We start from the raw sequence: 11,868 nt of genomic DNA, 5'->3' as shown, positions 1-11,868 counted from the left end.
CCACAGCACGTATAGGACCAAAAAATGGAACAAAATGCTGCTGCAGTACCAAGATCAGCAGCCAGGAGGCCCAAAATTTACCTACACCATCAACATCACCCTATCTACTCATCTGGTAACAAAAAACATCGCAATCCATCCAGCGGTTCTTGGGATATACTCACACACATAATGCAGACCCGGCCCCAAACAGTAAGTCCACCTTCATGGAGGTAAAACGGATGGAATGAAACATGCTGACCCTCCTATATTTACAGTCTGTCGATCGTAAACTTGTGTTCACTGTCCAAAAATCTGACGATTGGTCGTGACTTCCAACGACACTACTTTTGTACGGATACGTGACGAAGAAGTGGGTCAAGGGACAGAAAACGACATTCAGTCTGGCTACATAAAGTCATAAAGATGACAGGGAGGGGCAGTAATAGCAATGGCCGCTACGGCAACGATTGCGTATCGTTACTTTGTACTCGCGATTGTACACAATATCTGACAGTATTTCCACACGTGTATTTCCACAAGTGTGCAAGTTCCACACCTGCACACTTAGCCTCACTGGACCATGCAGAAATCAGGAAACCCTACTCGGCACTGTTTTCGGCGAAAAGCAAAATTTTCTGAGAATGTACACCTGATACTTCTAGCTGCCGTGCTCCACTGAGTAGACAAAGGAGTATTACAGGTGTCAGATAGGCGGAGCCCCGTGATCTTAGACACAACACCGTGTGTGTGTACTCATCCTATGGTTTCCACATTGTCATTGAATCCCTGCTGAAAGGACTAGCTGTACTGGCGAGAGAAAGACGAGCATGGATATAACCTCATGTCTACCGTGTCCCTCTAACGACATTGAGGTCAAGGGACAAGGTAGGAAGATAGAGTAGACTCCCTAAAACGTGGACAATGTTTAGTTTTACCAGTCTGACTAGACTACTCTGGCTGTTATAGGGAGAATAATTTGTCAGGGGAGTTTTACTACTAGACGGTTTGACCGACCAGAGGGGAAGCATTTGCCTTGGCGTTTACGCTGACTGACTCCCCTGACCAATTTACCGATTTTTTTCGCCGAATTCTACGAACCCCGTACCCCCGTAGGAAAGCCTGGTGGAAGCTATACATGGTTGCCTTCTATAGGTACAAGGACAGAACTAACCTTCAATCTCGGGTAGGGAAATGATCGGTCTTGGAGGAGGGGGTTCGGCGGGACCGGCAGGGCCCCAGGTCCGCGACACCAGCCCCCACAGCCACCCCAGCGTCCCTGACACAGCAGTGCCTACCCCCATCCCAGCATTATCCAGCCACGGGCTGCTTCGCCACCGCCCCAGGACGCGGCCGGTGTTTCGTGGAACCGGCGGCATGGTGAGTTGAGAGATCAGGACAGTTTGACACTGCTTGAGTCTCTTCCTTTGCGTTTGGCGGGGGCAAGGACTGGTCATGCGCAGAGACTTGCAAGAAATCTACACGGTCTGTTACATCCGGATGATGTCAAGGGAGCATTTTCTTTCAACAGCCCGTTATTTTCTTTAAGTTTAGGTAAAGCGGATGCGCCACCCTAGGTTTAGATGCCTACATTGGGTGCAGTTTTATACCCAAATCACAGGCCATAGACCCAACAAAAAGTATGCATGACGACTCTTCTGGGTAAAGCGGATGCACCACCCTAGGTTTAGATGCCTACATTGGATTCAATTGTCCTGCAGGTAAACTGACCCGGTCTGTACGCCAGTGCGGGGGCGTGGCAACATCCTGACGGCAAACGCCCATTTACACACCTTCTTTCAATAGCCTATCTCGCTTATAGCAGCCCGCCAAACATCCGCCGGCCCCCTAGCGGGGAGGGGCCAGTTACAGCCCTGGACAGGGAGTTTGTGTTACACAGACTATTCTTTCAACAGCCCGTTATTTTCTTTAAGTTTAGGTTGCGTGCCTTAAGATCATATTCCGTGTTGTAAACACACACGACAAACATAAACGTCGAAAAGTCAATGGACACGGTTGTGCTCAAGCTAGTCATAACAAAGGCCAAAATATATATATATATTTTTTTTTAAATTTTGAACCTTTATTAACATTTACATAACATTACATTCACATAACAATCACATAACATTATAATACATAAAAGTAGTTGTGATCAGACTGTATCACCTTACAAGGCTATTTCTATACTATTATTCACCCTGTTCTTAAAATGTGCAAAGTTTGGTTTCATGTTTTTCACATAACATAGGTATATACAGTATTTCGCCGAGAGAATATAATATAAAAGTGTGGCACTGGCAGTACGATGGCAGCATACACCATACACAATCAACTTTTCATCTAGCACTATATCTTGCTTTTCATAGCTCCTCCACCAAAGACAGAATTGCTTCCAAAAAATTTTAACCTCTTTACAGTACACAAATAAATGTACTATGGTATGTTTTTCCTTACAGTTATTGCATCGGTCGGTTTTACTAGATTTTTTTTTAACCAGCTGTTTGTAGGTAGGAAATGGTGAATTATCTTGTACTGAAAAAAAGGCCAAAATATGCCAAAAGTTGACTCTGATATAAAATCCTATATCTCTCCCAACTATACGTGTTGTGACTGAAATCTGATGATACATGTCTGTTTCAAATGATTGTATTCCCGCTTCTCTCAAGCTTGTGAACGTTGACCGCCCACACCACCCCCCAGTACTTGCCCATTCAGAATGGTCCAGACTGATGACATTTTAGTCTCAAAGCTAAAGTGACACATACAATCAGAACAAGAACACGGCTAATTTGCACCGTTATGTTCCGGTGAAAACTCTGGTCTAACGTTTCCACGTCGGTATGTGTAGGCGTGTCTTCAACAAGGCCGAGGACCGGGGGTGGAAACCTTACATTGTACGTGAGGCTTATGAAGTGTGAATAACCTTGGTCATGGGCATGCTGCCTTAGATGTATGGATTCTCAGTACGCGAACCTTGTCGCTAGTCAAGGTGATGACTTCAGGCATTATGACCACTTTTGCTCCACGACGATAGCTTGGAGGTCAGGCGGAACAAAGCTGTACAAGCCCTATGTTCTAGCCATTAGTATAAGCTCTTTCACACTTCCGAGTACGCATGTGCAGCGACAGGAATTGTGGGTGATTTGTCCAAGGTGAGGGCCCCTGAGACATAAACAAATCATTCCAGCACGGTTTTATTCAAGTCGATATAAAGATTGAGACGAGTACTGTTGACAATTAAATTATGAGGGGCGTTCACCTTTGACATATTACCAACAATTCCTGTCGCTGCACATGCGTACTTGGAAGTGTGAGAGAGCTTATTGTAGATTCCTTTTTTATACTACTAGATTCAGTCCCCTACAATAGGCAACTACATGTGTGTACAAAAGGGGTGGGTACCATGCTACTAATGTTCAGGATGTATCCCGAAAGGAAAGTGTTAAAAGATGACATCACAATACAAAAGTGCAGTAGATATGGAAACTTTTCGTACTATTAGATTTTGAACCCAACACTTTGCTCCATAGTGCTCAATAGCCTTCTGTGTTACGTTGCTACAAGTTAGAAAGGCAGACCAAAAGGCAAAGAAAACAGGGACTTCAACCGACTATATCTTAAGACATGGTACAGGGACAGATGTAAATAGATGTTGTGACAAAGGATTTGTTCGGTTTCTGAAAAGTCTTCCATTACTAGCTCTACAGGTGGATCTGTCTTTTGCAAAAGTAAGGCATAACGCAAACAAGTTGTCTTACCCGTGAAAAGAAGCTAGGGATTAGTAACACCTGAGGTATTTCTTAAGACTGATCTCTTCGACCTTGTTTGTGTCCCTGATATCGGGACAAGGCGTCAACAAATTTGTCCTCCTACATTTTCCCGTGAATCAGACAGGAAAACGATTCCTCTTAGGGAAAGGAGCGCCGAATCTTTTCGCACAAGAGCGAAAAGGATGTTTATTTCAGCTGTCAGACGGTTACATGCCTCTGTCATGTTTGAGCTCCATGCTTCTGTGCTGTGTAACACGCCATGCATCCTGTTGAACTTAAAAGTAGAGTTGAAAAGACGAAGTAACCTTGCTGGGACCGAGCGATCTAAAGATCTAGATGGGGTCACACATGCGTATATATTCAAGTCCGTTTGAGGTGCGTATGAAGCTCTTAGTCTCTACCAGGCTCCACAGGTCACGGGAAAGATAGTACAAATTGAACAAATATAGATACATAACATGCCACACATGAGTTAGCTGACCTAGAAGTACGGTTAGCGACCCAGCTAACTCGTCTAACATGTTACCTGTTTACATTTGTCCAATTTCTATTATTTTTCCGACGACCTGTGGGGCCTGGTGGAGGCAAATACTCCCATGCGCGCCTCATACGGACTTAAATATATACGCATGTGTGAACCCACCTTAACAGAGCGCTCAATGAATTCCATAGATGAGAAACGAATACCTTTTTACGTTCGGTGTGTTTTGTTGTCTTCTCAGTCGTCAGTCAGTTTAGTAATACTTTTACAGTCATACTTTTAGATCATTGTACGAGACTTCAATTTTGGAATCAAGGGTTACATGAATTCAATTTATGTCGCACCGAAGTGGGGTCTATAAACTAGTACCAAGCACAGTAAAGGCATCTGCACTGGAAAGGTTTAAAGAACGCTTGAAGATAGATGTGCAAAAGTTAGGTGTGACGGATCGATGAGTGTAATATAACCAGCAGCTGCCACGCCGCGTGCCTGCGAAGCTGGTGTGTTACGCCGAACGGCGGTTATACCGGCTATATAAATTTAGATACAGATACAGACAGATACAGAAGAGAGGACAATGTCATAATCATGGCACGCAGACATAGATCCTGGTAGACTGTCTGTTCTGTCACAGCTGCCTCGCTTGAAACCCATCCACGAACAAACCGCACTACTGCACTGTGAATGAGCGACATCTATCGGAAACTACGGGTACGACAACGGCTCTGGGGCGACCTTATGCCACCTGTTGCACCAGTAACTTATGTGTTGTCCTCAATACGTCATCTTTCACGGTGATTTATTCCTCTGCGCGAGTGCAATGACTTCAAATACTAGCAAATTCGGCAGCCATTCTAGACGTTATTACATTTTTTAAAACAGGAATAAGAAAACTTGCTTGAAGTTTAACACGTACAAGAAATACTACTATTCAACTGCAGACGGACGGCTACACAAGAACACCATCAAACCAAAGCATTCATACATACTTATAAATACGGCAAACAGTCTGTAACCTGTTGATATGTTGTAATTATACAGATTTCATGACATGTCTCTGTAACAGCCATGCGAAATCAAAGAAGTTTGTGTCTGGGTCAGTCTTGTAGACTGGGAGGGTGGTTGTGCAGTCAACTGTGTAATTATCATGAGTAGACAAGTTACGGACGGTAAACAAAAGATCAAAATATCAGGCATTACTTGCACACTTACACACCAAATTTAGATCGCAAAGTTCGCTCACGCTCGTATTATAGGATAAACATGTGAATGAAGGAACCATAACAAAGCGCTGCATTATTTCACATTGGGAAAATGATTCCTACACATTGATAAGTGCCGAAGTGCTTGTGTAAATAACTCTACAACTAATTGGCGTTTTACCAATGGTTATCTGATACAAACAGCCATTTTAGTAAACGTCTGACCTAAGTTGTGTGCTCTGTCCATGCATGAACTGTTTTCCTTATACGATATGAGTGAAAGAAACTTCTTTGATCACTTGAAATAGACCCCATGTGATACATGTATAATGTAGTTTGCATTATAATATTAGGGCTAACAATAGATACATTTTATGATGGTAGTGGCGGTGGTGTCAAACTGAGGTGGTTGCTGCTGTTCACCTTGTAGTCAGGTTCCTTGCTGTTTCTGTAGCAGGGTATATTTCTACATGAAGCGGTTGCTAGCACCCCCCCCCCCCCCTTGTACATGCTCGAGGTACCTCCTCGAACACGCGACCCCCAGTTTACGTCCCTTGTGAAATTCGCTGCAGCCTCAACCGAGAGGCTCAACTGTGAGACTGCTACCAGTTGAGCTACAGGGACATCCATTGTCATGTTGAGCAGCTATACCAAAAATGGGCGAAGAATGTAACCAACTAGGATTTAGAAGGAACTAAAGCTTTATAACCACACAGACCCACCCCACTCCTGCTACGAGTAACCCAAAGCTGCCCCTATAAAAACATGTGTCCCCATTTCAGCCACTACCTTCGTTGTGACGAAAAATCACAGCCTCTTTTCTATCCTAATCTACCAGAAGTATACACGTGTGCTATGAAATTTAAGTGTTGTTTCTTTTAAGAGCTGAAAAGGCCTAATTACAGAAAGACCATACTTAAAAAGCTAACCGCTGTATCGATTTAAGATTTAACTTGTGTAGCGAACCATGTCATATTGTTTCGGTAACGCCTGTGGCAAAATGTGACGGTGGTATATATGATAGTTTGTCAAAGGTCGCTTTTGTTATTGTGGCAGACCATAGAACTAGAAGTATGTACACATGTGAAGTATTGGCGCCTGTAACACTTTTCAATGAAGACGATTGAGAGACATTGGAAATTTTGTGTATGGAACGAAATTCAAATCTTCTATTCCACTTGATGGGAATGTATAGTGTATTGTCTTCACTCCCTTCTTTTTGTTATAATCGCTATAACCATACAGTTTCTAGTGATTTAAAAGTGTAGCTTCGGAATTCAAAGGCCCATTGTTCATGGTTATCATCCTCTGGAGTTTTCAAACGCCTACATCAATTTAAACACCTGTCTTTGTTTACAATCAGATAAAATCTGTCTTCGTCGGCAACAGAGTCATGCCTCCTTGTAGTTTAGAGCTCGCAGACTCGTCGTCCGATCGATTTTCGCTACATGTGACGGGGGTGTTAGAAAACTTCGACACTAGTAGCTGACGAGTCCAGTTTGTGTCTCCTTCGACCGTCGTATTTGCAGAGAGGACAAAAGAGACTCCAGCTGTTGTAATAGCCTGAATACAAGACTCTCTCCAGGACACACACAAGCAAGACATACTCTAGGGCCGTTAGTTTTTGAAAGGGGCCGGGATGCATTGAGAACATGTTAGGTAACTTTGGGGATAGTTTTCTAAACTATACTTTGTTGAAACATTATACATGATTATAAATGGCAATACCTATTCCTTCACGATATGTAACATCACAATTGACCAATGGGTTAACTTTTTGAACAGAGAGAGGTCTTTTCTCCAGATTTGAGTCATTTTCAAGCTTCTATTACGTAGTTATGACAATTTTTTCACAGGAATTTGAAAAGTACTGGTCATATGACCTTGGCAGCAATGGAGCAACATACCTCCAAGAAGATTTAGCCACAGATCCCCTTGGGCTACACATTTAGAATAGCTTCTCCGACCTAAATGCTTGCATGTAGCAAAGTTGGTCCGGCAAACCGGCTATGATAGGCCTGGATTCCAGACTACTTTAGCCTGAGAGAAAACCACTGTTCCTCGACTGGAAATAGGTCAAGGTTTTGTAAGAGGGATCGCCTGGTAATGACACCCCTATGAAAGACAGTATAGAAGCCTTGGCGATAAATATGCCGCTCAGGTACCATTGAAGAGGTACAGTCGAGACTTGTGAAGGCCGGGTTTTAGGTCTTTTAGAGATGCTTAAAGGACGCAACGCACAGTGATTTTAAGTCTTTCTGATGTAAGGATAGATATAAGAATAATGTATAACGATGGACATTTTCTAGTAAACAGTTACTAAAAACGTGTTCATGTGGACCTACATATACTTATAATCAAAGTTTCAACTTGGTACTCATAAAGACAACTCAATGGCCAGGTGATATTTATTGTTACGCGCTCTGTAAGGAACTCGCCACTTCATTTGGGTCACAAAGTTCATAAGGAAACAAGGGACAGTCAGTATACATAGTTTGGTTTAAACATAGGGGATTTTTCAAAATATATTTGTCCAGAAAACATCATGCGATGTTGAATTCTGTAGTAGTTTGTATTGCAATATATTCATATTTTATATATATGTGAAGCGAGAACCACAAGATGCTGAAGAGCGTCAGCATGATGAGACTTGAACCCCTTATTTGATGTGGAATCATCTATAGTTCATCACGTTGCCTATACCTTCTTGCTAAAATGGGATCTACGCATTGGAGAATGGCCACTTAGACGGAAGACATAAGATATGTAAAGTGTCTATTCTTGAGCATAGAAATACAATATATGTCTTTCTCGCCTGACTAAAATCTATGCGATTGCAAAACCTTTTCTCTGCCTTCTGAGACGTAAGCCTAAAGCTGCTAAAACCTGTTTCCATTTTCCAGCCTCTACCAACAACACTCTATAGTGACAAGGACTTACCGTCTTCAGATGGCGGCTCTTGGATGACCATCGGGTTCAGATTTTTCCGCCCTCCCCTCTCCAGCTCTATGTAGGCCTTACTGATGAAGAGGTGGTCCTCTCCGTTCTGGGTTACCGACTCTTTCGGGGATGAAGACTCGCTGGTTTTGAACCTGTCGAAGTAGGAGGTCCGGGTGGTCTCCGTAAAACTGGCGGGCTGTCGTCGGAGGTGGTCGGGGAAGGAAGGCGTCGGTATGTCGGGGGTGACGGGGGTCAGGGGGTCGAGGTCGTCAAAGTCCAGCGGATCCCCCATCCTGATCCCGCCCGGCCCGAAGTTCTGGGGGCGGTGGGGATCGAAGAGACCGTCTGTCGTGGATGAAAAGTCGTTTAGTCCGAATCCTCCTCCTCCCGAAAAGCCACCCTGAAATCCGGCTGCAGAGGGCGGTGCGAACCCGGCGTGCCCGCCACCAAGACCGCCGCTGTGGTGTCCACCACCGAAACCTCCGCCCATTCCTGCACGGGGGTACGTTGAACCCGAGCCTCCGGCGGCGCCGGTCCCTCCGAACACCGACGGGAACACGTCGGCAGCACGGAACCTTCCTCCAGCGGCTCCCGTGTAGCCTCCGAAACCACCGCCTGAAGGTGCCGACCTATAACCCGAGGAAAATCCAGTGGAGCCCGCCATATACCCTCCCTGGGCCCCGCCCGCCATGAACGAACCGGGTTGGTAACTGTTGTTCGTAGTTGTATGGCTTGTGTAGGTACCACGATTGTAGCCGGGTCCCTGTGCTTGATGTGCCGTTGCCGCTTCCCGTTTCCCCTTCATGAGTTCGGACAGGCGGTTGTACCTGGATGATCGGTCCGAGGCTGAGTTGGTGCCGCCGCCGGGCGCGTGTCGTCCCGCCGCACGTGTGGCCCTTCCCGCCATTTCGTCGTCACCTCCCGACTCCGTCCCACTGTTCAACACGACAGGCGTGCCGTCTGGCATTCTGATAGACATGGTGGCTGCTTCGGTGTCTCTCAGCCAAGATTCACGCCTTAAGAACTCTTAAGAAATCCTTAAGAAACGACGGTTACCGTCCCAGGTGTTGTCGGAAAGGTAGATTCGACTGTCTATTCAAGAGGACGTAACAAAAGGTTGCCGTGTTGTATTGTTCACGCCAAGCGTGGAAAATCGGTCCTCCCTCAGGCCTGCATAGCAGATGACGCATGACCAATGACACCCCAGAAGACTACCTGTACGCGAGTAATTACCTATGATTTCCAAGCAGATGTAGGGACCGGCATTGTTTCTGGCACTTTTTGAGGGAGCTTTTTGCACTTCTTTCTGTAGGTCCGTGCGCTTTTCTCTTAGACTGAGGCAGCGACGTGGCAATTTTTTAAGCAATAGGCAATGTCAAAATAGGGAAACTGTTGAGCCAAGAATAATTGATATCTATTGTTCCAGTGTCTCTAGAGCCCCACGATCCCTTTTGAAATTGTGTAAAAAGTTTAGGTCGTGCGTCGTATGGACAGTGTGACTACCAGCATAAGCTAAGAAGAATGAGTGGTCGCGATTATGAAAACTGGCAGTACAAGTAGTGTCTATACGTATGCTAATTCCAGAATTACGCTGTGCAACCTTAAGACCCTAATTGCTAGTCCCAGTGGGCCATACTCTTTATAAAAAGCAAATCCTGTGAGTGTAAGGGACACACGAATAAAAGCGATGCACTAATCTTAAACTTGGACCAGGCTCAATGAACACCTTTCTTAAGGCTTTCTATACCTTAATGGCCAAATTTTTCGATAGGATATATAGTGTCAGTAAATGTAGTAGTCACTTGGAAACGGCAAATCTGCTTCTATATTGATACCGTATATGGAGAAACAGTATTTGAAGCTTTCAACACTTATAGGGTTAGGGACCACCAGAACTAACATGCGGTCCTGTGTCACAACTAGAAATGTAAAATCTGGTAATGTTCATATGGTTTAGTCCAACAACTGCCCTCTTTATTCAACTCAGCCTCATCCGTATGTATGGTGACCAGCCCCAGCTCTGTCCTGCCACTTGCTACATGTAATCGAACACCACAGGGTGTCGCTACGTTACCAGTAACCATGGAGACAGCCGTCTGGTACAGGTCATTGACTTTGGAGATGAAGAAGAAGAGGGAAAAGAAACGGAGCAAAGAGAAAATGTTATCCTTCTGTGAAGGGAAACATAAATTGGAACATCCTGGAAAGTTGACTACACCCGCCGATAGGGGTGGGTACCGGTACAGAAAATTCAGGTCCAGGTCCAGACTTGAACCTAACTACTAGTATCTGTGAAAACTTGTGAATGGGCGATACTTAAAACAACGGTCCATTTAGCTACAAAGAAATCTGCTTGGTGGAGTATCCGACGTCCATTGGCCCTTTCAAATCCTATCTTCATGTGTACTACACTAACGTTAACTGCTTTTGTTTTATACAAAGGCCACAGCAAGTAAATTTTATGGATGACATCCGCGCGCTCATTTATTTTCGCCTGATTTCAGAAAAACAAGATTTATTTTGTTCTTAAGGGAAGGCCGGATAGACGAAAATGGGTAAAGGTTGTGTTGTAACCTAATCATTGAATGTAGAATTGACACTAGAGACTCTGTAGCATTGACTGTAGTTGCAGAGGTGCAACTTGATAGATAGTTGTAAAATTGTCACAACTATGAGTGTAGTTGCCAACATGGTTAATGATACTAGTCTACCATACTAGTGTCACTTTAACTACATTGGTGCACTTCTTAAATACAGGAAAGAATGCCTTGTTGGCTGTGATGGCATATTTTGTCACTTTAAGTCTTGATACAACGTCTATTTTGAACATTTGCCATCTTGTTTTTTTTGCCCATCTTGTTTTTTTTCGCCCTATCTTATTATTTTTGCAGTCTGCAGAGGATGTCATCCATAAAATTTACTTGCTGTGGCCAACGTTTGACAGTAGAAACTCAGTATTAATGACTATCGATTCTCTTCTACTTTGCTATTGTTATTTTCTTTGATCTATAAGCCCCAAAACACGAGTAATCTGTTCATTTTCGAATCGGTCCAACATCCGGTCTGCTGATTTTTTCAGGTCCGGCCCCACCCCTACCCGCCATACATCAGGACTTGATGAAGTACATTTGTAGACCAATATGTGACCAACGAATACTGTCTTTATTATGTAGTCATAAGCATCTTGTATACTGTAGTTACTACTTGCATGGTTTACATTACTGGTGAAATAGAGATTGCAAAGAACTGAACTGTATACTACTGCTTCTTTAAACATGAAGGGTTATACATTCACTGACACAAAAAACTGAGACAAATTTTGTGTACACTCACTTCTGCAATGTTGATGCCTGTACATGTGTGTTAAACTGAACTATGCAGGCATACATGCAGATATTGACAACATTTGGCAAGAGTTGAAAACAGTTTCCTATAAAAGTCATAACTGATTTAGTACATATATGTATGTGTATGTGTGTCCCAACATTTCAAA

At 43.9% G+C, this 11,868-nt stretch overlaps 1 protein-coding gene across 5 annotated transcripts in view; it reads right to left on the bottom strand.

The window, feature by feature from the left end:
• The window catches only part of LOC118417248 (protein-glutamine gamma-glutamyltransferase K-like), a 56,017-nt gene extending 46,533 nt beyond the window's left edge, over positions 1-9,484 (bottom strand). The window contains exon 1 of one of the 5 annotated variants that reach the window (XM_035822729.1): positions 8,376-9,484. In XM_035822729.1, coding sequence (XP_035678622.1) covers positions 8,376-9,354 — 979 coding nt within the window. In that variant the 5' untranslated portion in view covers positions 9,355-9,484. Of the gene's footprint in view, positions 1-1,153; positions 1,394-8,375 lie in introns of those variants that run through there. The other 4 variants (XM_035822728.1, XM_035822727.1, XM_035822726.1 and 1 more) reach the window with 4 other exon arrangements.
• Positions 9,485-11,868: the final 2,384 nt, after the last annotated feature.

The sequence above is a fragment of the Branchiostoma floridae genome, chromosome 6 (genome assembly GCF_000003815.2).
Source record: "Branchiostoma floridae strain S238N-H82 chromosome 6, Bfl_VNyyK, whole genome shotgun sequence".
NCBI classification, from domain to species: Eukaryota; Metazoa; Chordata; class Leptocardii; order Amphioxiformes; family Branchiostomatidae; genus Branchiostoma; species Branchiostoma floridae.
The sequence above is the reverse complement of the archived record's forward strand: the minus strand, read 5'-3'. Positions and strand labels throughout refer to the sequence as shown.